The 24,497-nt window shown below is 51.0% G+C and overlaps 9 protein-coding genes across 9 annotated transcripts; 6 read left to right on the forward strand and 3 right to left on the reverse strand.

Moving 5' to 3' along the window:
• Positions 1-352: 352 nt before the first annotated feature.
• On the forward strand, positions 353-1,902 carry PENARI_c003G02034 (uncharacterized protein; the record flags this gene model as incomplete). Its single annotated transcript, XM_022628147.1, has 2 exons — positions 353-834; positions 888-1,902. The coding sequence occupies 2 exons, from the start codon at positions 353-355 to the stop codon at positions 1,900-1,902; spliced, it is 1,497 nt and encodes a 498-aa protein (XP_022491632.1).
• Positions 1,903-2,418: 516 nt separating this feature from the next.
• Positions 2,419-4,071, reverse strand: PENARI_c003G02731 (uncharacterized protein; the record flags this gene model as incomplete). The annotated part of the gene is made up of 4 exons (XM_022628185.1): positions 2,419-3,282; positions 3,333-3,481; positions 3,536-3,597; positions 4,028-4,071. 4 exons carry the CDS (start codon positions 4,069-4,071, stop codon positions 2,419-2,421), a joined length of 1,119 nt encoding a protein of 372 aa, XP_022491302.1.
• Positions 4,072-4,574: 503 nt separating this feature from the next.
• On the forward strand, positions 4,575-7,609 carry PENARI_c003G11095 (putative beta-N-acetylglucosaminidase; the record flags this gene model as incomplete). Its single annotated transcript, XM_022628769.1, has 4 exons — positions 4,575-4,624; positions 4,766-4,884; positions 4,935-7,447; positions 7,496-7,609. 4 exons carry the CDS (start codon positions 4,575-4,577, stop codon positions 7,607-7,609), a joined length of 2,796 nt encoding a protein of 931 aa, XP_022491489.1.
• Positions 7,610-9,442: 1,833 nt separating this feature from the next.
• Positions 9,443-11,300, forward strand: PENARI_c003G05705 (uncharacterized protein; the record flags this gene model as incomplete). Its single annotated transcript, XM_022628394.1, has 2 exons — positions 9,443-9,591; positions 9,680-11,300. The coding sequence occupies 2 exons, from the start codon at positions 9,443-9,445 to the stop codon at positions 11,298-11,300; spliced, it is 1,770 nt and encodes a 589-aa protein (XP_022492020.1).
• An 808-nt stretch (positions 11,301-12,108) lies between these two features.
• Positions 12,109-16,620, reverse strand: PENARI_c003G05877 (cleavage/polyadenylation factor CFT1; the record flags this gene model as incomplete). Its single annotated transcript, XM_022628410.1, has 7 exons — positions 12,109-13,192; positions 13,248-13,323; positions 13,383-13,581; positions 13,644-14,006; positions 14,062-14,229; positions 14,279-14,592; positions 14,652-16,620. 7 exons carry the CDS (start codon positions 16,618-16,620, stop codon positions 12,109-12,111), a joined length of 4,173 nt encoding a protein of 1,390 aa, XP_022491579.1.
• An 809-nt stretch (positions 16,621-17,429) lies between these two features.
• On the forward strand, positions 17,430-19,298 carry PENARI_c003G07055 (uncharacterized protein; the record flags this gene model as incomplete). Its single annotated transcript, XM_022628494.1, has 3 exons — positions 17,430-17,979; positions 18,037-19,044; positions 19,114-19,298. 3 exons carry the CDS (start codon positions 17,430-17,432, stop codon positions 19,296-19,298), a joined length of 1,743 nt encoding a protein of 580 aa, XP_022491413.1.
• Positions 19,299-19,626: 328 nt separating this feature from the next.
• On the reverse strand, positions 19,627-20,233 carry PENARI_c003G09682 (uncharacterized protein; the record flags this gene model as incomplete). Its single annotated transcript, XM_022628679.1, has 4 exons — positions 19,627-19,691; positions 19,751-19,815; positions 19,871-19,929; positions 19,985-20,233. The coding sequence occupies 4 exons, from the start codon at positions 20,231-20,233 to the stop codon at positions 19,627-19,629; spliced, it is 438 nt and encodes a 145-aa protein (XP_022491592.1).
• Positions 20,234-20,828: 595 nt separating this feature from the next.
• On the forward strand, positions 20,829-22,325 carry PENARI_c003G00948 (Atg14 domain-containing protein; the record flags this gene model as incomplete). The annotated part of the gene is made up of 2 exons (XM_022628065.1): positions 20,829-21,311; positions 21,354-22,325. The coding sequence occupies 2 exons, from the start codon at positions 20,829-20,831 to the stop codon at positions 22,323-22,325; spliced, it is 1,455 nt and encodes a 484-aa protein (XP_022491540.1).
• Positions 22,326-22,712: 387 nt separating this feature from the next.
• PENARI_c003G11090 (putative ZIP family zinc transporter) lies at positions 22,713-24,214 on the forward strand (the record flags this gene model as incomplete). Its single annotated transcript, XM_022628768.1, has 3 exons — positions 22,713-22,758; positions 22,820-22,999; positions 23,061-24,214. The coding sequence occupies 3 exons, from the start codon at positions 22,713-22,715 to the stop codon at positions 24,212-24,214; spliced, it is 1,380 nt and encodes a 459-aa protein (XP_022491488.1).
• Between the last annotated feature and the right edge of the window lie 283 nt (positions 24,215-24,497).

Below are 24,497 nucleotides of genomic sequence, written 5' to 3' on the forward strand. Positions count from 1 at the left end.
ATTTTGGTGTAAGAATATTAACTTGATAGGAGATGTTACCCAGGAAAGGATTACTCTTCCGGCGCTAGGCTATGATTTTGTGTATCGTAGCCGCAGCAGTACGTCACAGGCGTAAGGCTAAGAATTCCATTCTTAGGGCGGAAGTCCCGGCTGAGGACTTATGAGCCATTCAGAGTAAGCGAAAGTGCAGATTGGACCCCGCCATCGGGCGCGGCTTGTTACGTACGAGATTTGCTTGCAACTTTAAGGCCTGCGCTAAAGTCGCCCGAGGTTGTTCCAAGGCGGTGTGAAGTAAATCTGCTAAGACCTTAGTCTCATATGTTCACTGACACTATTCCCTCACAACGCAGTCATGTCTCTCGAACTCCCTCCTCGTCAGCTTTACTACGGCGGCAAGATCCAGGCCGCTACCTCCGGCAAGACCTTTCAGACCATTAACCCCGCCACCGCAACTCCGTTGGCCGATATCCAGGTCGCCTCCAACGCCGATGTCGATGCTGCCATTGCTGCTGCAGACCGCGCATTCCCCTCGTGGGCCCAGACTCCCCTAATTGCCCGTGCCCGTATCCTTCACAAAGCCGCTGCTCTCCTGCGCGAGCGCAACGATGAAATCGCCCGCCTGGAGACTCTGGACTCGGGCAAGGCCTTCACCGAGACAAGCACTGTCGATGTCGTAACAGGTGCCGATGTTTTGGAGTACTACGCCAACTTCATTGGCGGTGGTGGTCTCAATGGTGAGACTACTCACCTCCGTGAGGACGCGTGGGTGTATACCAAGAAGGCTCCTCTTGGTGTGTGTGCCGGCATCGGTGCTTGGAACTACCCCATTCAGATGTAAGTTTCCCATTGCTTTGCTCCTTACCTTGACCAAATTGACCTGTGTATAGTGCTCTTTGGAAGTCCGCTGCCTGTTTGGCCGCCGGTAACACGATGATCTATAAACCCAGTGAATTCACCCCTCTCCACGGCCAAACCCTTGCACAGATCTACACCGAGGCTGGCCTCCCCGATGGTGTCTTCAACGTGGTCAACGGCGCTGGTGACGTTGGCTCCTACCTGACGGGCCACCCTCTCATCGCTAAGGTCTCCTTCACCGGCCAGGTGGCAACTGGACAGAAGGTTGCCGGTAACGCCTCCGGCAACATGAAATATGTGACTATGGAGCTGGGCGGCAAGAGCCCCCTGATCGTCTGCCCAGACGCCGAGCTTGAGAACGCCGTTGACGGTGCCATGATGGCCAACTTCTACAGCACCGGCCAGGTCTGTACCAACGGTACACGCGTCTTCGTCCACCGCGCCATGAAGGCCGCTTTCGAAAAGTCCCTCCTCGAGAAGATCCAGTATGTGCGGGCTGGCCCGCTCTTCGACGAGCGGACCAACTTCGGCCCCCTCAGCTCTTCCGCCCACTACGAGAAGGTTGTCTCCTACATCCGCCACGGAATCGAGTCCGACAAGGCCACCCTCCTCTGCGGTGGTGTCGAGAAGCCCTCTGTGCCCAAGGACCTGCAGGCCGGTTTCTGGGTCCAGCCTACCATTTTCACCGACTGCACTGACTCCATGCGCATTGTCAAGGAGGAGATCTTCGGTCCCGTCATGTCCATCCTGTACTACGACACCGTTGAGGAGGCTGTGCAGCGCGCCAACGCTACGGAGCTTGGTCTCGCCGCTGGTGTCTTCACCAAGGACCTGAACCAGGCCCACCGTGTTATTGACCAGCTCCAGGCTGGTATCACTTGGGTCAACACCTGGGGTGAGAGCCCTGCCGAGATGGCTGTTGGTGGCTGGAAGAAGAGCGGTCTGGGCGTGGAGAATGGTCGTCGTGGTATTGAGGCTTGGCTGCAGAACAAGAGCACCCTCGTTGATATGAGCGGTGCTGTAGCCACTGTCTTTGCCAAGCTGTAATGTAAATATCTCATGCAATGTATGTACGACCAAAATTAGCTATATAGTGACCGACAGATTGCGAACACATCGAGCATTTAGATAACAGACCCACCATTCTTATTCTATATACAAGAAAGTTGTAGTAGCTAGTTACCACCTGCATATGCAGCGGCCCGTAGGTTACATACCCATTAAAGATTGACACGACATAACACTACACATACAACGCTACGAACACAATAGTTTGATAAATTATACACTGCTTGGATTGTTCATAGCTAAAATCTTGATAAAGTCACTTGGCACCTAGAGAATACACATGGAAAGAGTTTCAACCACGCATCTATTGACCATGGAACAAGCAAAAGGCAACGCAAAACTCCTTATCCCGAAACCGAGTGAGAAAAGACCATGTAGATATGATTTGCAACAAATATATAAAAAAAATGCCATATTCCGTTCCCGTAAAAAAGACAAAGCCGAAAAGAAACCCCGGAAGAAAATGCCATAAGATTGTTCAGGATCAAGGTTCACCTAGAGGGCAGTCATTCTGGTGCCCATGCGGTCGAACATGAGGTCGCTCTTGAGAGTACCATCGATGCCAATGGCTGAGTCGACCAGGCGCGAGGACATGCTGTCAGGAGTGAGCTCGTCGTCCTCCATTGCGCGGTGCAACTCGGTGTTGATGCGCAGGTCCTTGGGCACCTTCTCGGGGGTCCGATCGGGGGTAGGCCCCTGCGAGGCGTGCTTCTTGGTTGGCAGTGGGGCCGGAACATAGGTCCGGGGGCGATAGACGAGAGCCGGGCCTTGGGTGCGGGCATCGGTGCCGGCCTGCTCGATCGATTCGAAGTACCGTACAGTCTTGACCTTGAGTTCGAGAGTGGCGTCGCGGTCACACACGACAAGTGGGTGCTGGTGCAGCTGCAGTGCGGACAGAGTCCACATGTGGTTCACGCCGTCTTCCAGACCCTTTTGAAGGGCGAAGGACTTGTGTGCGCCTGTTGCGACAATCACGACCTCGCGCGAGTCCATAATGGTCTGGATTCCCACGGTCATGGCCATGCGGGGCACTTTGCTCGTGTCGTTGTCGAAGAAGCGCGAGTTGGCTAGGATGGTGTCGTAGGCCAGGGTCTTCACCCGGGTACGGCTGCTCAATGAGGAGCCGGGCTCGTTGAAGGCGATGTGGCCGTCTGGTCCGACGCCGCCCAGGAATAGCTCGATGCCGCCGTAGCGGGCGATGCGCGCTTCGAATGATGCGCACTCGGCGGTCAGGTCTGAGGCGTTGCCGTCGAGGATGTTGATGTTCTGCGGTGGGATGTCCACGTGCGAGAAGAAGTGCTTGTACATGAAGCTGTGGTAGGACTCTGGGTGGTCCCGAGGCAGACCGACGTATTCGTCCTGTGATGGGTTAGTCGGTTGTTGCGTCGTGGTTCTTGCACACATCATACCATGTTGAAAGTTACGACATTCTTGAACGAGATCTCCCCGGCGCGATGACGCTGCACGAGGATCTTGTAGATGAATTCAGGGCTGCTGCCCGTGGGAAGACCAAGCACAAAGGGCTGCCCAGCGGTAGGCTTGAACGACTGGATGCGGCCTAAATTGAAGAGTCAGTGTCTCTGAGTTGCGCGAGAGCTGAACTTGGACATACTGATGATGTAGTCTGCGATATACACAGATACCTCCTTTGGGTCTTCTCTGATAATGACACGCCTGCAACAGATTAGCAGAGTCCAGTAAAATCAAGACATCACATACATATTGACGTCACGGGTGGGTGTGAGGACGATAAGCTTTTCCGAGTGAAGAAAGAAAAGAGGAAAAGAAGTTGATGATATCTAGATAAAAGAGTAAAGGAAAAGAGTAAAGTGGAAGTGGAAGTGACCGTAGGTTGCGTGGAGAGTGTACTACAGTGACAAAAAGGATCTCCTACGTCGTATAGTCCGTCTACTACTACGGGTCTTGATGGCCGCAAGTGTATCATCGTCTGTCGCCCCCAAGTCCATGATTGGACAGAGAGGGGACCCTCCCGAAAAGATAGCCGGAACAGTTCAATTGACGTCTGCGGGCTACCGCATCTTGACATGAAATATGCCACGGGATAGTACCCATGTACCTTATTCGCCGGTGTTTATCAAGGCACATGGACACATGTTCCATGTGGCCAACAATAGGAATGGTAGGCATGATATGACGTATAATTAAAGGGTATTATTATATGGGAGGTTTCATCTGAAGAAGTCCACGGGTTGCATCCGGTGAACTCGGCAAAAGCTGGAGAAGATTGCAACCCTACAACGTCGCAGTGGGTTCCGTACCGTATTGGTATGCACGTGATGGCACGTGACGTTTCTAGATTGTGCACGTTTCAGTTGAAACGAGGAAATGGGGAAATCGAGATATGGAGAACATAGAATTGTTCCGAGGTAGACACCTAGGTACCTACCTAGGTAACTTACATAACAAAATAGATGTAGCTGCCAAGACCCCGTGACCTTCCCTATCTTCCCCGACTTTTGCGGCTCTGGGGGAACTCAGTCACCTGACTCCAACGCGCACACGCCCGAGCCTGACACTGACCTGGCTTCACCTGGGCATATTCTCTCGAGAGTCAGCCTGACGTTTGCGGTGTCCACTCTTCCCCCCCAAACTGTACTCTGGCCTTGACAGGCATTCCACTTCCCAGGGCCATGGCCCGGAAAGAGGACATGCTGCCCCCGGGCTGGGAGGATCTAGATAGGTATGTCGATCTCCTGTTTCGGCCTCATGTTATCCTGCCCCGTACTCCCCATCGCGATCTCGGTGCATCTTCCCCTGTGGAACCTTTTCCGATTATTTGGATTACTTCCTCTTTCGGTAATTGCATACTGACATGTCACAGGCAGATGGGCCAGCTCTTTATGATGGGCTTTGATGGGACATCGGTCAACCCTCAGATTCGATCGCTCATTGAAAACTATCATCTGGGCGCGGTGCTGCTTTCGGCTAAAAACTTAAAATGTACTTATTGATGTCCGGTCCTCAATTAAGCACTACTGACGCGACTGCAGCGGCCGAGGAGGCGACCAGATTGGTTCTGGAATTACAGACCATTGCACGTGATGCTGGCCATCCGGTGCCTTTGCTGATTGCGCTAGACCAAGAGAATGGCGGCGTAAACAGCTTATACGATGAAATCTATATCAGACAGTTTCCCAGTGCTATGGGCATTGCCGCGACGGGGTCTAAAACTCTGGCGCACGAGGTTGCTGTTGCAACGGCACAGGAGCTCAAGGCTGTCGGAGTCAACTGGATCTTAGGGCCAGTGTTAGACGTCTTGACCAATGTGCGGAATCAGCCATTAGGCGTCCGGACCTCCGGCGATGACCCCCAAGAGGCATCTCAGTTTGGTGTCCAGTTCATGAGGGGATATCAAGAAGCTGGCTTGGTGACGTGCGGCAAGCATTTTCCATCTTATGGTAACTTGGAATTTCTCGGTTCTCAAACGGATGTCCCAATTATCACGGAATCATTGGAGCAGCTCAGCCTCAGCGCTCTTGTGCCTTTTCGCAGTGCTATCACGCAGGGTCTCGATGCCATGATGGTAGGCGGAGTCTCCCTGTCTTCTGCAGGTATGAACGTGATGCACGCCTGTCTAAGCGATCAGGTGGTTGACGAGCTCCTCAGAAAGGACCTCCAATTCCAAGGGGTGGTCGTCTCAGAATGCTTAGAGATGGAGGCTCTCACGCATAACATTGGGGTAGGAGGTGGCACAGTGATGGCAAAGAACGCTGGCTGTGATGTGATTCTCCTATGTCGATCATTCCCAGTTCAACAAGAAGCCATCAATGGATTGAAGTTGGGAGTAGAAAACGGGATCATCGGCCGTACACGGATTGAACAGTCGTTGCGTCGAGTTTTAGATCTGAAGGCCCGTTGCACCTCGTGGGACCAGGCCCTGAACCCTCCGGGTCTTTCCTCACTTACACAGATGCAACCCTCGCATACTAACCTTTCCACCCGAGCCTACAACTCTTCCATCACGGTGATGAGAGATAAAAACAATTTGCTACCGTTGTCCAACGTTGTCGAAGCAGACGAGGAACTTTTGCTGCTGACACCGTTGGTCAAGCCACTCCCAACATCAGCGGTCTCTCTCTCGGTCTCAGAGTCTGCGCATGGGCCACTGGATCCTCTGTCTTCGGATCGGACTTCATCGGTGCTAAGCGGGGAGGGCGTGTTTAAAGAGCTTGGACGGTCACTGTCGCGGCAGAGAAACGGTCGGGTGTTACACACCTCATATACTTCCAACGGAGTGCGCCCAATCCACGAGGATCTAATCCAGAGGGCGAGTGCTGTCGTCGTCGTCACTGCAGATGCCAATCGCAATTTATATCAGCAAGGCTTCTCTAAACATGTCTCGATGTTATGTCAATTACAGTATAGCTCGTCAGGCGAGCGCCGTGCAAAACCATTGATCGTAGTGGCAGTCAGTTCGCCATACGATTTTGCCATGGACTCCTCGATTGGTACATATATTTGCACATACGACTTTACGGAAACGGCCCTTCAAGCATTGGTCAAGGTCTTGTACGGTGACCTGACCCCATCAGCTGCATTGCCTGGCTCCATTGGTCGCACTCAAAAGATTCATCAGTCTCGACAGCATTGGCTTGTCGAAAATTGGAACGAGGACCGTGACTCCTTTGGTTTGGAAGTCTTGTTGGAATCCATCCGTTCCGACTGTGCACCTGGTCAGCGGTCAGAATTGCTTGGAGCCACCTCCAGCAGTTTCCTCCTACGAAAAGAGGACATCGATGAAGCTCATTTCGTCGTCCGAAACAGTAGCACACAGGCACTTTATGGCTTCTGCGCTACCTACTTCTTTCGGTCGACAGGCACTGGCGTCCTTGGATGCCTCATCGTGGACCCCGCCCGGCGCAAATTATCAATTGGACATTCCCTCCACAGCCGTGCCATCCGAACTCTCCTTCAACGCAAAGGAATGAGACGGTTCCAGTTAGGTTCGCGATTGCCCGGCATCTACCTTGGCATCCCGACCGTAAATCCTGTCGAGCGCAAGCGGTTACGGCAGTGGTTCGCCAATCTAGGCTGGAACACTGCGCTCTCGCGACCAGTGTGCAGCGTGATCCTGCGCAATCTAGCCACATGGATGCCACCCGAAGGGCTCACGGCGACGCTCCAGAGCGCCGAGATCACCTACGACCTCGTGTATGGCTGGGACTTTGCGCGCGCCATCCTCGATCACATCAAAACCTACGCCCGACAGGGCGTTGCCGATATTTACCGGATGGCCCTGGGTGGCGCGCCTAACTGCGGCATCATCCGGGCCAAGCGGCCCTCCGACGGGGTCATCCTCGGGAGTATCGTGATCTACAACGAGCGATCCTCCTTGGCGGAGCATATGCCCGTGCTGCGCGCCACTCAAACCTCTGTGGGAGGTATCTCCTCTCCCGTTATCTCCCCATGTGGGGAGGATTACTCTACGGTTATGCAAGGGTTGATCCTGCTGGCCATTAAGCAGATCCGGAAGTTGAGTGCCAATACCGTGGTCATGGATTGTGTATGTTCTTACTACTACCGATTTGGTGCATGATCTAACAGAATATAGGTCGACGGTGATGGCAACTTTGACAATCTCTCGATGATGGGATTCACTATGCTCCACAGTTTCGAGGAAATCAACTGTGACGCAGCTACATGGACGATGATGCATACCTCGTAGACCCTGGTCTGATCTTTTCTTTTTTTCTTTTTTTTTTTTTTTTTTCGATCTTGTTTTCCTCTATGATATCCATATCGCATTGGGTTTGGCTTTCCTTTTTTTCATTTCTATTTGAATATTCTTCCCGAGTCGGGACCGACGGTGAAGGGATCATCTGCATATATTGGGGCGAGAATGGGTAGGACAGGCGTCATTTGGTCCAATCATTTCTCGCAACATAAATTCAAGTCAATCCTTCCAGGGGCAATATATCAAAGCGAAAGACTAAACAAACTTTGGCACGGGGGACTCGGGCCTTGAATAGATTAAAATTCAACGCCAAATTAACTGGACCGGACGTCCGTGGGAAGTACATTTGTGCCTCGGTTCAGACCGTTGCCTAAACTCGGAAATAGTGGGCTCCGCTTATCCACTGACATTGGGGGTAGCATTGTGTCTTTAGGGATGTGACCTTGACAATTAGCATTATATATAGAGGGGATCATCTATATGTTCTATATGTTGTTTTCTATTCTACATTCTATCTTCTTTATTCTACCTTCCAACATCTTAGCATCTGACATCTACATCTATCTATATATTATTCTATGCGAGGCCGGGGCTCGGGGTCAAACTTTGATCCGTTTGCGTTAAATCCCTCAGTCGTACAGGGCCGTTTTTACCCTTTGGGCTCCACATTCCTAACTTCGGCCTCGACACTTTCGATTCTAGTCTGGTTCGAGAGAGCTAGAGAGCTAGAGAGCTTTGCGGTCTCTGAAGAGAGTTTACTTCAGGGGCAAACCCCGGGGCCTGGAAAGAGAGGGAAAGTGAAGCCCTCGTCTCAGCCCTCTCAGCCCTCTCAGAGTATCGGGGATGGTCAAATCGGGTAAATGCAGGGTCCCCTGTCCCAAAACTTCACGTGTGTCCATTTCGCGCGCACCCCCCTAAGCCCTTGTATCTCCTTCCACAAGAGAGGCGGAACATCTGAAAGCCCTGCAGATTCGTATCGCGGACATCGCCGGTGATCCACACTCCCCCATCATTGTGCATGTCCGTTCGCAGAGGGTCCAGAGGGGCTGCTTTCTAACCGTTGGACCCCCCCTGATTGGACCCTCTCTCACGCATGTCAGACGGGCCATGTTGATCATTTTATTCCAATACATATATATGGTTGAAACAGGATGGTTAAAACAGGATAAGGAAGAAAGGAATCTGTGTAGAGTGTGGCGTTTCCAGGAGGGTCAACCCGAAGCAGTAGTACCTTAATAGGCAGGTGGGTATTCTCTTAACTTAACTATATGAATACTCGTACGGAGTACATGCACTATGTACACTATGCCTACTGATCTTCAGGGCCACTGGAACAGCCGATAGCCGATCTAGGTCTTACCCCGAGATTCGAAATAATAAAACCTCACTCTACTCAAACAGGATCGAAACTGTACTGGGCTGACTCAGCGCTGCGTTCGTTCTCCGCAAAAACCACGGCTCCACTATTCCCCGAATCCGTTGATCGTCTGGAAGTCGAGATTCCTCCTCCGGCTCCGTCTATCTTTCTCTTCTGGACTTTCTACTACACTCCTCTCTCTCCTCTCCTTCTCCTCTGCCTCTACTCTCCATTCTTCTCTGTTCTCAAATGTCCTCTCCGCCTTCACTCCCGCCCTAGATCTCTCCCGCTCCACACGTTGCTTGCAGCATTCCCCGGGGCCTTCTCCATCTATCCTTGGCTTCTCTCTCTTTTCACTTGCCTTCTTTCCTCTACCTCATTCCCTTCTTCCTTTCGACCTTCCCTACTATACAACCCTCCCCAACCCCCCCAAAATCCTGCGTGTACGTATCGCATAAGTCCTCGCCATGGAGGGCTTCGATACTATGGCCATGCCGCCATATATGACCAGCCCGTTGTCACTTGGGAATTTACAGGGGACAGATTATCTCAATGCAATGCCGAGTCTCGATCTACCGGACCACCGGTCGACCTTCGATTCCGAGACCTTTGTCAGGTGGGTGATTTAGTTCCCCAAGTGGGACGAGAGGGGGTGATCCACTCCCCTCAACGGGGTTGCCATGCTAATTGATCGCGTACAATAGTGATGATCTCGCTTTCGCCCCTCCTAGTATCTCCCATGGATTGAAGCGCTTCCCATACGATGACCCTTTCACCGAGATGGTGGCTCCGTTTGACCCGGTGCCCCAGGAACAATCCCAGGACTCCTCATCGATTGAGCACAACAACAAGCTCTTGAGCTTCTCGATCCCGGTATATCACTTTACTCTATTGGACTATTCGATGCGCCGAACCAATTTATCCGTGTCGGCTCAGTTGCATGGAATGTTTTTTCTGGCCGAGTCCCCGTATACAACGTCCCCTTCCGACAACGCCCCGCCACAGCAAGGTGCCGAGTTAACGTGTTACCGCCGTAATTTGTTCCAAATCACCGGTTCGGTGACGTTGCCACGCGGGATGCGCTACATCATGACCGACCAAGGCGATCGAATTCCAATTCTCGCACAGGAACTCACGGTATCTGCTACCGAATCCGTCGAAGGAAACCCTGTGAAGATCATCTCGGTGCCCTGGAAGACGCCCTCTGCGGCTGCCGCCAATGCTGGCACGGCGCCTGAGGAGAACAACCCAACGACCGGCGCCAAGATCGAGAAGGAGCCCCCACCAATCCCTCTGGATATCATGGCCGGCCAGGATCTGGACTCAGACTATGCAACCTTCCCTATTGCCTGGAAGCGGCTACAGTTCCGTGTCGCGACTGCCAACAATGGACGCCGAAAGGAGTTACAGCAACATTTCGTCGTTCGGCTCAAGGTGGTTGCGACCTTGTCCACTGGTGCAAAGATCCCCATCTCAGAGGTCCAGTCGGGTCCCGTCATTGTCCGTGGCCGCAGTCCACGTAACTTCCAGTCTCGCAAGGATCTCCCTCTAAGTGGTAGTGCCGCCGCATCTCGAAAGAATGCCCAGGCCAACTCTTCAAACTCCGCTCTCAACCGAACCCCTACGAGCGACTCTGTCCCACGTCGTGCCAGTGTGACCCCGGCCAAGTCGAAGCCCACCGCTCAGAGCAGTTCCCCGGAAACAACGTCGGTTCCGCCGCCCAGTCTCATGCAACAGACTCAAGCCACGCCTGATTGGACGCCTATCCCGCAGTCGACATCCAACAATGTCATGTCTCATCAACAGTCCCTCTTCCCCCACTCTAGCCCTGAGCAATTATCTCAGATGACGGATTCACAACGCCGTGTGAGCACAACCGCCGCTGCACCAATCAACCTGTCATTACTGGACGAGGAAGAAAGTGGCGACCCTAATCTCCATCTTGATCCATCAAAGATGCCATCCCCCTTCGCCAATGAGCTGTCCCACCAGCGATCCTTGAGTCTTGACCATGCCGCTCCGCCTGCTAAGATGCGCAAGCTTTCCCATGCCGTCTCTCAAACCCCATCAAGGAGTGTCGCTTCTTCAATGCCTCTGTTGGAAACTGCCAATCTCCCCCAGCCATTTGCATCCTCGCTCCCTTTCCCAAACGAAAGCACCGACCTTCTCTACGAGTATTTCCCTCTCGGGTTAGATGACTGGCAAGTACCCGTCGACGCCGTCTACCGGCCACACGTGGTGCACCATACCAACATGCCCGAGATGAAATTCGTAGCCTCGCGAGGCCGCAGCAAACGGTACTTTGCCGCAGAAGATGTCTTTTAAGCTCGTTCGCTCGATACTGTGGTAATGGCACAGGAGTGGCGTTTGTCTTTTTCTTTCTCGCATCTGCATTTGCACTTTCATTTGGATCTGTTGGGTTTTTCTTTTCTTTTCTTCCTGTTTGTTTCTGTCCTTTTTTTTTCTTTTCTTTAGACTTGCCTTGGTTCTTATTCACCCATCTTCGACAAACAAAAACATAATCATGGTTGGTCCCATGCTGACATACCGGGATGCGTTATTGATATTGACGCTTATGTGGACTCGGATGGGGGCATATACGATTCCAAGATCTCGAAAGATCAAGGCTCTGTCTAGTCTTGTTTGGATCACTGATCAGCGATCATTTATCTGAACCTTGCAATATGGCGAAAACGGCGAAATTTGTGTTGGGGTGTTATACGTATCAACTTTTGGGATGTGTGTTTTGGGTGTATTTCGTGGCATTCCCGCTGGATTTGGGGGAGGCGCGGGCAAATGGGTTTGGGTTTGGGTTTGGATTACCCACTACTGGGCTGGGGTCTTTTTCTCTTTTTCTTTGGGGTTTGGGTTTGGTTTTGGGTTCTGGTCTGGTTATATCCCATTGTGTTATGATATCACGCTGCTCTTTACTTGGTGGGCTTCGCAGGAGAACCTTCGGCTATTCATGTTCTCGTGGCTATCAATTTATTGAAATCCCGTTTTGGGCTGACGATTTTCTTCTCTCTCAAGTGTTTGCGTAGCCTACTTTGTAGCATTATTCGTGGTATCAACTGAATAGTGTGCTCACTAGCCAGGCCTTTGGATTACTTCTAACCATGAAGATATTTCTGCATCACAGATATCCGAATCCGTCCCCGCCAATGGACTCCAGATCGGCCCGGATCTCCCAGTCCGTGGCGCCGACCCGGCCCGCAATCTCAGCTTGGCGCTGCTTGCTCATGTTGAGCCAGAGGCGCAGTAGATTCCCGTCAACCATGCCGCGGCCTGCGGCACCGTCACTCTCGACAGCCCGGAAAGCACGAGCGTTCAGTCCCGCCGTGTGTTCGATCGTGTTGATGAGCTGGGACTGCAGCGCTGAGAGCCGGCGGTAGGATTCCTCTGCAACGGATGTCACAAGTGCCAGGGATCCATTGTAGGAGGCGATCAGGGCCTGGTGGGTTGGGAACGTCTGATCCAGGTCCATGTCTTCGTCGGACGCTTCGATGAGCTCGGATGACACCGCTGTACGTGGCATAAGTGTCACTGATGTGGCGTAGTTGCCTGCGTAGAACTTGCTTCGGCTGAGCAGTCGATCACCGTTGGATGACTTGGGATCTTCCGGGTCATATTGTAAGACGTGGAGGTTGCAGTCGCTGTCTGCAACCAGCATGTAGAGCTTGTTTCCATCCGGGAGGAAGTCGGCTGCCACCACTTCCAGGTATTCGGGGTCTTTGCCAAAGAGCGTCATCTTGTAAGGCTCCTCCGAGTAGCCTGCAAACCAGAGTCCTTTCACGGCATCGCCTATAAGGACCATGCCAGTGCCCTTGAGCTCCTTCGCAACACTGACATAACATTGCATGTCCATAAATGCCACGGGGAGAAGGCTCCCGTCTTCTTTAAGACCTCGGACCATGCATTTTTGTCCCTGGGCAACGATCACGAAACCTTGACCGCCGATGCCGGATAGAGCTGTCACGGCGCCTTTCACTGACTCCTTGCCGACTAACTTCAGTTTACGGCCGGTCTCGGGCTTTTCGGGGTCTGGAACCACGTTCACCACCTCGAATACATAGATGGAGCCGCGGGCTGGTATGTCCTCGCCCTTGGCAATAGCGGTTCCAACGACAATAAGATCCTTGCGTTCGTGGGTATTCTCCGAGATCTCGATATTCACATTCTTCACTGCTGTCACCTGCTCATCTGGATCTAGAGAGTAACTGTGACCGTTATTAGTGTCTATTCCCACCATATCGCGAGATTGCGGGTCAGTACCTGTCAACGATAGACCATGTCTTGGGGCTAATGACCTTTATGCTGCTCTGAGGGATTTCCGGACAAAAAGATATGTCTGAATGCTGCATTAGCAAACAGCCAATAGAAAAAGATCAGCAATACGCAAAGACAAACCTTCACTGCGCCATTCGGGGTGCAAGTCATCACCCTCCGGCAACCTGAAGTCTGCGCGTTGACTTGAAGCAAATACGTATGTTTCAGAAGACGTAGAGTAAGCCAGGTGATCAACCTGCTCCTCCAGGGCAATCTTGCGCAAGGTCCACGAATAGTCAAATTGCGTTTGTGGGGGCAATTGACAAGCCCGGACGCAGCTCTGTAGACTGTCTTAGCAATGTAGAGGTGTGACTGACCGTCGGAATGAACAAGGGGTCTTACCTGCGAGTCCACGTAAATGAACCCATTTTCACAGCCGGTATCGGCTGAATCAAAGCTGCTCAGCCAACGTGTATATCCTCCCCGAAGACGCAATATGTGTGGTGAGCTTTTCGCGGTCTTGAAAACAAAGCTGGAAGAGGCGCCGGGCATGAATACTGTGCTGAATCCTGAAATATCGGATAAAACACGCAACGGTCTAATGCGTCGTTGGTTATCCGTTTGTGAAGCCTCTCCGGAAAGATTCTTCGGCAGGACATGGTTGGCCTCCCGGAAGAATTGCAAGCAACGGGACGATTCGTCATCAGGATTTGACAGCATTAACATGGGTTTGTAAAAGATGAGATCGTCGTTGTCGGTGCGAACCTAACGTGCTTCGGTCAAAGTCTAAACTAGCCATGAACAGTGATGGAATGCATACAATCAGATAAGGCGAGGCGCTGGTCCGGTCGCCAAGATTTGCGACAACGAATTCGGTTAGGGTTTCCCGAGTATTTGACCGTCGAGGAGGCTCAGACGATAGCACAGGTGGCAAGCAGTCGACGCCTTCGATCACAGCGAGCAACTTCAAGTCGGAAAGTCGGAATATCTGCTCCAAGTTAGAAGCAATTCCAAGTTATCTCTTCAAACCGACTTACTGATAGCTTGCAATCCAGGCCTAGCAAGAAAAGAAGTGTCTCGTCTTGTGTGGTGCTGTCGGGCATTGAATCTGCAGGACTGAATGATTGAGACATGTCGTGATATAGACAGCCGGAGCGCCATTTCGACGTGCTGATATCCTGTGGAAGCGAAACCTCATCGAGATCTCCATTGTTGTCCGCTTGCAGAAGCAACACAGATGAATCATCCCGAAGAATTACAAGGTAAGGGTCAATAAAGCTCGCGCTTACGGCCACACGTTCATCGCTAGTGTCTTCGTCCCAAACAGGGTAAATTTGTGACAATCCCAGATCTGTGGAGGCTGATCATTAGCTATACAACGCTTGCAAGTATATTCGGGGTTGACCGTACCCATGTCATAGCTCCTGACCTCGTTCCGCAAGACCTGAACTAGACGAGTATCATCCGCCAAAGAACCGATATCAATTGTGCAGTCTTCGTTGGGGTTGAACTCCGGTGCCTTGAAAGGCTTCAAGCTTTGTTCTTCCACCGAAAATACCTCATCCACTTCCTGGCCCGAATCCGTGGACCGCGAGATGACCACGTATTGACGGGATGCGTTGTCGGTAGTGCCGGACAATCCACCTTTCCCTGGAGCGACGGTGGCCGACCAAACACCATTCACATCATCAACTTGAAGAGAGATGGTAGTCAATGGGTCAATTTCACGCTTAATAACCACCAGGCCACCGCCTCGGTCCGAGCCTTGCGCGGCCACTAACTCAAGCTCAGCGGAAACAGCTTCACTAGTCGGTTGATTTTTTATCGTTTTCGGAATGGCTTTGCCTAGGGTTGTGTCTCTCAGGGGTCCAATGTTCAAAAGACGATCATTCAATCGGAAGTTGTAATACTGTGTTGAATTGTCGGTTCCTGTCCGATGATCGATCTGTGCCGGTCCGGGTGCCGAGGAATAAAGGTCATCGTCATAGATGTCATCTTCCATCTGGTCCTCATCCGAAAGTTCTCCAGCATCATCAGCCGTTTGCTTTGACCCAAGCCGGGCTTTCTTTGTTGAGGCTGATGAATGAGACCATTCCAAAAGCACTGAATCTGCATCCTCGCTGCCAAGGAAGACGTTCCCATCACCGAAACAAGTGGAACATGAGGCTGCCGACTTCAGGATATCCCCACCCGCATTCGAAGGAAGGCGATGAACAGTGAGGCCGGAGACAGATCGTCCGTCAAGCTTGAATTTGATTAGTGCCATGTCCCCAGACGCAAGGGCTAGGAGCAGGTCGCCGCTATCACCACCAAGTCGCTCAACCACGCAACCTTCGAGGCGGAACGACAAGTCGGATTGGTCGGTCATTGAGAATGCAGAGACCTGCCTAGAGAATTCATTGACCCCCACCGCATTGGTCTTACCAGCTTGGTCCACATGCACAATCTCATTGGAGCCAAGAAGCAAGGCGCCTCCTACCGGGAGTGGGAGTGGTACAACCTTGAACAGGTCACTCGGGAGACGAGACACTGAAAGAAGTGTTGTAGATGCTCGCTGTTCGAGGTCTAGTGTGAAGACTGCGTAAAATACCACATCTTTTCTCTCGTGAAGAAGGGCAGTGGAGGTTGCGACTTGTGAATACAAAATGCCAAACGTGGGCTCTCTATATTCATAAAGGAACGCAAGACTTATGGGGTGCAACAATGAAGGGTCCAAGGCGGTCAATGGCAAGACAAAAGATGAGGCATAAGGGGTTTGGTGTGCTGGTCCATCTTTGCTTTTCTCAACTTCGAAGCCAGGTTTTGGGCGTTCTCCGTCAAGCTCAGGGTCGTAGTCATCCATCACCAGGTCATCACCCGCCTGATGGAAAGGCAGAATCGCAAGGTTGCGGATCCCGAAATTATACACCGCGCATCTGCTGCTGGGGTCAACACTCAAAATGCTCCCACACTGGCTCAAGTCAGGCACCCAGGGGCTGCGGGTCAGGTCATCCCGTTCGTAGTAATGAATGGAGATGGTTGAGATTCCAAAGCGCTCTGGGTCCCACTCGATCAAGCTGAGTTTGGCGTTCCGGACCGCAATTAGAATGGCATCTCCACCACTCTTTGTGTTCAGGATCTTGACTCGGCTCAAATCAGTCACTGTTCCGGATAGCTGGTATTCTTTCTCCAGGACTAGCTTTGCTTCTGGCCGGGAGAATTGCGAGATTTGACTGTCTGATCCATCTTCCTGTGGTTGAGGAGAGGGCTTGGTAAGCGAAAACACCTGCAAAAGAGATGTTCTGACAACAACCAAGTTGTTGGCTGTTGCTGAAATGAAAGGCGCTGCCAAAGCATGAGTGACCCCAGTCGGGGGAAGAAGCTCTGTATAGCACTGCATTTGAAGACTGAAGTCGCTTTAAAGTTGGGGAAAGGCCTGGGACTGCGTGGATACCTCCAATGAGCTAAATTGTGCGTTTAATATGACTCTTGATGCACATTGCAATTGCCGAATCAGGGGGCTAGAACCGGGATGATGGAGTACCGGGGGCACAAAGTAGATTAAATGAAGCAAGAATGAGATCCGATCAAAATGAAGGAAGAGATCGGAGATCGAGATCGATCTCTGTCTTGTGAGAGTCAAGTTTGTAGCTCCTTCGAAGCGCAGAGCCAAAAGCATGAATGGCACAAAAGATACCGCCTTTCTCTCCGCCTTACATAACCATTTCTTTGTATCCGGACGTTTCAAGGCAAGTTCTTACTTTGACTACTTATAATGGACTTCATTAACATAGAGAGGATTAACAGACAAGATCTTGTCCTTCTATTTACGTTGAAGGGAATAAATGGTAGTGGAAGAGAAAGCAAGGACTACATTCTGAGAGGGTTCACACCAATATTCCAACCTATCTCAAGCCAATCACCCATATATGCATCAAATCAGGCCACTACCAACGAAAGCAGGAAATGTCGAAGCCACAAAAAGTCAACCCCTGGCAAGTATCTGGCAAGTTTTTAAAACCGAAGATCTGCTCATTGGCATGGCAGAACTAGGCGGTCGATCCAATGTCCAGATCCAGTCTAGCGTGGTGTGAGCAATGACGACACAAGCATAGCTTCAGGATCCTTTTTCTTGGGCTCGCATTCCTGTCCCCTTCAGGTTGATGTCGACCTCACGATCCATGTGCAAACTGTGAACTGCTCTTCAAAATGGCGCTCTTGCAGACCTCACTCATCTGGATCGCATATGCGGTGGTAGTAGTTATCCTACTAGCAGTCGCATCGGTGTTTATCTATGTCTATCAAACGCCCCGGGATCGCTCGCCCTCGGTTACCCTGACTTGCATTATTTCAATTACTAGTCTTCTGGCAACAGTACTCTTGCTGCCAGTGGATGTCGCTTTAGTGTCGTCGACCACATCGTCCAAGCTGGGCCAACGAAAGGATTGGGCAACGCAAGACGTCGTTGACAGAATTACCCATTCCTTGACCATCATCTACTATCTTCTCTACTCTCTGGATGCTCTCCTCTGCCTTCTGGTTATACCTTTCACATACTTCTGGTACGAGGAATATGATGAGGTCGCGACTGAAACGGGGGAGCAAACGGTGGGCCAGCGGATTTGGGGTGCCCTGAAATATACCCTATCATTCGTTGCTATCGTGGTGATCCTATTCCTGGTTGGATTCTTCGTTCCAGTATCACAGGGAAAGAGTGATATGGACCTGGATTACTTCAGACGCCTCCTAACCGAGAACCGTAAGTATTCATGCCTCCTGGCATTGGGGACTGTGAAGCTGACATAGATCTATGAAGATGGCGAGCGTGCCTTGACCTTTGCTCTGGGGTTGCTGATGACGATTGGGCTCTGTCTCTATGTCTTATATACTTCGGCCGGGTTGGCTCTCCTTCCAATCAGCTTGATCAAGACGGCGCCATCAATCTCTAGTGCTACCCTGCGAGCGAGTACCATACAACAACTGGAGACAAACCGAGAGCGGCAACGGCAACTCGAGGGGCGATGCGCCGGAGACCCCGAGCTTCTGTCTTCCAAAGACCGTCGGGAACTGGATACATTGACGCGAGAAGAGAGGACCCTGAGCCGACGCCAACGTTTAGCTGAAGAATCCCAAGGCGAAGGGCGGAGCTGGTTGATGAAGGTATGGTACAAGGTCGGCGCGATCCTTCGTCCATTCAAGCTCCTAGGGGGCATCCTGCTGCTCTTCGTTGCATTCATAACATGGGTATCCATGCTCTTGACGTCAATTGACAAGGCAAAGAACTCGATTTGCAAGCATCGTTGTGGATATATTCTTGCACGCGTCAATATCTTTAACCCAGTCAACTGGGCGCTTGTTCAGTCCGCCAAGGTCTTCCCCGTTGACTATGCTATATTCACCGTGCTTGTGTTACTGTTTTTCTGCAGTTCCGTTGTTGGGATTGCTGTGGTTGGAATTCGCTTTCTTTGGATCAGAATCTTCCAAATTCGCAATGGCCACACATCTCCCCAGGCGCTGCTTCTAGCGACTGCCATGTTGATGTTGATAATCCTGGCGCTCAATTATTCCATCTCGATGGTAGTTGCGCCTCAGTACGCCACATTCGGTCCACAGACATTTTGTGATCGTGCTCCTGGGTTGTTCCTTGGGAAGCCGGATTGCTCAGACAGCAAAGAACTCATCAAGCCATGCTCTGAGTTAGCGAAGAACCCTGCCGCACAGCAAGTCTGTACTCCCAGCGTCGTGAGCACTTTCCTTAATCGGGTCACTCTAAACTATCCGTTCTTTGGAGTCGTGTTCTTCTGGGCCCAGTTTCTTTTCCTAGGTAAGATCAAGTCTTGAACCAACATGTCCAAAATTTCCTTGTTTACAGAATCTGACCCGCATTATACAGGCTTGTATCTCATTGTTTTCGTCACTTCCCTGCTCCGCTCCCCTAAACTGGATGAGAGGCAGCTAGATGAAGACGCTGAGGAGGCCGAAGAGGAAGGCCTACTGGCCAATACTGGCAGACGTTTCAATGCCAGCTGGCAAGATATCACAGGTAGAGCTGCTAGGAGCGAACTCTCGCACAGCTAATCTACCGAAAATTTCCATAAACCAAGATGGTTTGAATATCACCTGGGGCGATTGAGGGGAAAAACTAATCACTCAAGTGTTTTAGATAATTACTGATGAAAGGTGTCTTCCAGTGGTCTGGTCCTAATAATTTGCATAAGCTCAACTGTCTTTATCATGGGTTGTATTTGTTTTAGTGCTCACGCCGTCAGAAAGATCGGGAAATAATGCACCATGGCATTTTGCAGGTTGATTCATTGTCAAATTCCGTATGGCCCTGCTCAAACAAAAGGGATAGCATAACATAACTTCGTAAGATAGGATCATAAGTGTCGTATTAATGATGTGCTCAAATCTTGAGCTGCTCGTTGAGTAGCGCAAGAGCACTTTGGAAAGCCTTCACCACCTCCATATCTAAAGAACAGAAGCAATCAGTGCCTGGTGTCAAGCAAGAACTGGGCTGTGGAGCTTACAATGCTTTCTTTTGTTTTCCATGCTGACTTCCGAGTGTTGAACATGCTGCATCTGGGTCTTGAATCTATGAGACATAAGAATTTCATCCATTGGCATCTTTCCAGATTAAGAAACCATACCTTTTCAATGCCCGATTTTCATCTTGCAACACAGTGGTTTGAGACCAGGCCATAAAAACCTGTCCAATGGGTCAGACATGGTTCTGCAAGGCATATGGTCGTCAAATATTTTACCTCAAGCAGTTTTGCTGTTTCAATGCGAAGATTCTCTTCCACTCGGCTGTGTTCTTCCATTGAATCGGAATATTTGTTTTGCAGTTGCTCCCAGTCGCAGTCCTCAAGGCCCTGCGTCAGTTGTGAAACAAGGGGGAACTCATCCTGGACAGGAACAGGCAGAGATTCGATTGGTAGCTGAGGACTTGTGTTTTGGGAGCTCCCATTTTCTTGGGAAATTTTGCTTTCTTGGCTGACTCGTGGAGACATATTCCAAGGTCGAGGGATTTTACTGGTTTTGTTGGGTGTTGATTGCATTCTGGGGCAGAATCTCAAGGTATAGGAAGCATGTCAAGTCAATAGTTCAACTTCACAAGTTAACTTTAACAGTTTGCACTTGTTTGCTGTCCGATAAGCGATAACGGAGCGGTCACGCTGTCAGGTGACGTCGCTGCTCATCATCCGACTTATTCCTTTCCCTCTGTCATAAGGGGAGAATGCCAACTAGAATCGGGCTCGAAGCCGGTCACCTTTGTTATATCTGTCATCTTCTCTGAGTCATGTGGAATCTGTATCTGTTTGATGACGCTCTCACTCCGCTATATGGTTCTCGGCGGCGACTCAAACAGCGCCCACTCTTGTCTTAGAACACAATATGGACATGCGCCTTGCGCCCCTAACGAACAGTTGAACCCGAATAAACCGGTCTGCGATGAGCTGTTCTATATGCTCCTGTGCGCCTCACTCCCGCCTTCCTCTTTACTGCCCGACATGTGGCCGCAACCAGCTTTATCAGCTTCGGATTGAGACTACACAAGTCCTTCTGGAGAAAGAAGCTCTCGGACGGCAAATTGAGACTGCTGTCATGTCGGCCGGTTCCCATGATCAACCTGGAGGCCGACAGGAGTCCCTGGATACAGAGAATAGAGGCTCTCCCCGCTGGGACCTCCAGACGATAAGCAGCCGACATAGCGAGTCCTTGGCAAAGAGAGAGCTCCTTGCACATCAGATCGAAGCTTTGAGGTCAGAGGTCAGAGCCAAAAAGGCCGAAATCTCTGAACGCAAAGAAGTTCTAGCGCGCAGGCGCTCTGATGCGGAATCTGCAAAGTACCAACTTGAAGATCGTGAAATCGCAATCGTTGCGGGTATACAGAACACCAGTAAAAGGACGGAACATGTCTGGCACTCGCTGCACAGCAGAACTGCCGAGTCCCGGATCTATCTTTGTCGGGAAGTCGCCAATCTTTATGGGTTGAGGAAGACCGCGAAGAAGGGCCAGGCCCTGGATATATATGTGTTAGGAGGCGGCTCTGTCATCGACTTAAGGGATATGAATGGCAAGTTCACCGTCACGACCGGACAGATTAATCCCATAGCATACTAACGGGAGAATACAGGCGTCCCTCCAGAACAGATATCTACGTCCTTCTCAAACATCGCTCACCTTGTTATCATTGTCTCCCATTATCTCTCGTTGAGGCTTCCGGCTGAAATCACATTGCCTCATAAGAACTACCCTGTGCCTACCATCTTCACCCCTTCATCATCATATCGCTCGCGTGATGTCTCCGATGGAGCAAATATTCAGTCATCTTCAAGCCCCGCAGCATCAAGAACAATGGATCCACGCACCCATACACCGCGTCCCCGACCCCTTTTCGTCGATAAACCGCTACCCCGATTAGCGAAGGAAGATCCTACAACATATGCCCTCTTTCTCGAAGGGGCCATTCTCCTGGCTTGGAATGTTGCATGGCTTTGTCGAACTCAAGGGATCAATGTGTCATCCGACTCATGGGAAGAGGTGTGCGATATTGGCAAAAACTTGTGGCAACTGCTGGTTGCTCCGCCAGCCCATCCGTCAACCTTGATGCGAGCTTTTGCTGGCCGAGACACACAAGCACAAATGAAATCGGCCAGAGACTCGCCCAAGACAACGATTCAAAGGACAAAATCATTTCCCATGTTGGGCCATTACTCTCATGGCACGGCGCATTCATTCTTGGGAGCATCAGAAGGAGTGGACTTTATGCGAATGTGGAAGCTACCAACTCCTACCAAGATTGTAGACAGACTGAAGTCCAATCTTCTTGGGGAGATGGCAAGTGCAGAATGGGAGTTGCTTGAGGAAAAAGAATGGGACGATGCAGTGACGGAATCCCACCAACCATCCCTTCCACACAGCTCCAGCACCCTTGCTCCTGGATTCCAACCTGGGATAAGAGCAGAGACAAGTGACGGAAAGTCCACTGCCAGTTCAAAAGCACGACCTGACTCTATGAGAAACCAAGGCAACGAAGACCCCCCAAGCTCCCCACGGCCTAGAGGCACCAAAGGCTGGACCAAAGTGGGCAGCAGGTAGAGGATTGGAAAGAAGGGGTAATATTGCAATTCTTACTGAGGATATAATTGAGAATCTACTTAATCGCTTCTTCTATCAAAGCTGTAAACTGAAGGGAGTTGAGCTTCACATGTGTAAGGAATGTGACTAAGCAAGAGGGGCCTGCCGGTGGACAGAGTAACTCGCTCTAACGCGTGTCCGAAGATCGCTTCCACTAGTCTGGCCACTTTGGGTTTGAAACGATGCTGCTTGTGTTGTTGACCTTTTCCCGGTAGTGTTCTGCGGTTTGCTCTTTTTCTCAGCAGGGCTCAATTGCGTCTTTTCCAACTCCCTACGATCCTAGTTCCTCTTCCGCATTGCAGGGAATCGGGGATGCGGTTATAGCCACAAATTCGATCCAATATCAAAATGCAGAATGCTCAATCCTGGCAGGCTGCAAATGGCATATCTTCCGGTGAGTTCCTATCGCAAAGAATCAGTCCGGGTCGGTTTCTAACTGATGTCGGTCCGAACAGACTTGAAACGTGCCCTGTCGGCTCTCGCAGACATACCAGATTCTATCTTGAAAGCAGAGCTTCTTCGACGAGATGGAGCTTCAGATGACACGCCGGCGTGTGGCTCCAAGCAGCGGGGTGCCTATAACACTCCGTTACATGTTATGGCACTGTTCCTCATCCTTATTCTGAGTACATTCGGTATGTGCTGTTATATCCCGCTTCATCATGCTACTCGTTGCTAACGTTTAATTTACAACAGCATGCTCATTTCCGGTTCTTGCTCGCCGATTCCCCCGTCTCCCGATCCCCCGTCGGTTCCTATTTATATCGAGGCACTTTGGAACTGGTGTTTTGATTGCGACGGCATTTGTACACCTTCTCCCCACAGCCTTTGTCTCCTTGACCGACCCATGTCTTCCTAAATTCTGGAGTCAGTCATATCGCGCTATGGCGGGCTTCGTTGCAATGATCTCCGTCTTTGCTGTTGTTCTTGTGGAAATGTTCTTTGCTATGAAAGGCGCAAAACATGTGCACGGGAGTGAGTACGATAACCTCATTGGAGAGGTTGGCCGCGACTCTCTGAGTGATTTCGGCGATGCAGACAGAGACTACCCGGGGTTAGAAGCCCGGCGGGCATCGGACAACATTAACCTAGATAGTATGCATTACAACCCCAAATCAGGGACGGCTAGAGCTTCCGGCTCGTCGCATGAATCTGACCAACTCAATGTGGCGGATACATCCGCAGGCAAAGGGGATGATCTTTCTGTCCTTGATGGTCTTGATGCCTACACGGATGATGACCAGCAGCCAATCCATAGACAAGCAGCTCAATCTCAACCTCTCCGCCATCGGCCACATACAAGCGAGAGTCATCGACAGCAAACTGACATGGAAGTCCTAATTCAGAACCCGCAACGCCAACTTCTTCAGTGTCTCCTTCTGGAGGCTGGCATTTTGTTCCACAGCATTTTCATTGGCATGGCGCTCAGCGTTGCAACTGGCACGTCGTTTGTAGTGCTTTTGATCGCCATCAGCTTCCATCAGACCTTCGAAGGCTTTGCTCTCGGATCTCGGATTGCGTCGCTCATCCCAGATCTCTTCGCCCCGAATTCCATGAAACCGTGGCTGATGTCACTTGCCTATGGAACGACCACCCCAGTTGGCCAAGCCATTGGCTTGGTTTTGCATAATCTCTACGACCCCGCAAGTACGACTGGCCTGCTGATGGTTGGTATTACCAATGCCATCAGCAGCGGTCTTTTGCTCTTTGCGGGCTTGGTAGAACTCCTAGCGGAGGACTTCCTCAGCGAGTCAAGTTATGAGACTCTCAAGGGTAGACGACGTGTCGAGGCATGTGTATCTGTTGCTTGTGGTGCCCTTCTCATGGCCTTTGTTGGCGCCTTTGCTTAACAATGTAGATGTTTGGGGATTTTCTGGTCATACTGTCCGATAGATTAAGGAAGCGAGCGAGCGATACCATTCAAATCTTATAAAGGCCCTTGGCCTAGTAATCAATTCTTCCAGATTCTATGCAAGTTGTACACGTGGGCGTCGAATGAGGTGTTTGAAATACCCTGGTGGATTAGCTACGTAGATGGGGCTGTTGTCCGCCGACCTGATACCTCGAGTTATCATCCCACGGTACAATTGCCCCAGTATGTCTTGTGGTGGGCAATACCAGCCTTTTTAATCA

Source organism: Penicillium arizonense, assembly GCF_001773325.1.
Source record: "Penicillium arizonense strain CBS 141311 chromosome Unknown PENARI_contig003, whole genome shotgun sequence".
NCBI classification, from domain to species: Eukaryota; Fungi; Ascomycota; class Eurotiomycetes; order Eurotiales; family Aspergillaceae; genus Penicillium; species Penicillium arizonense.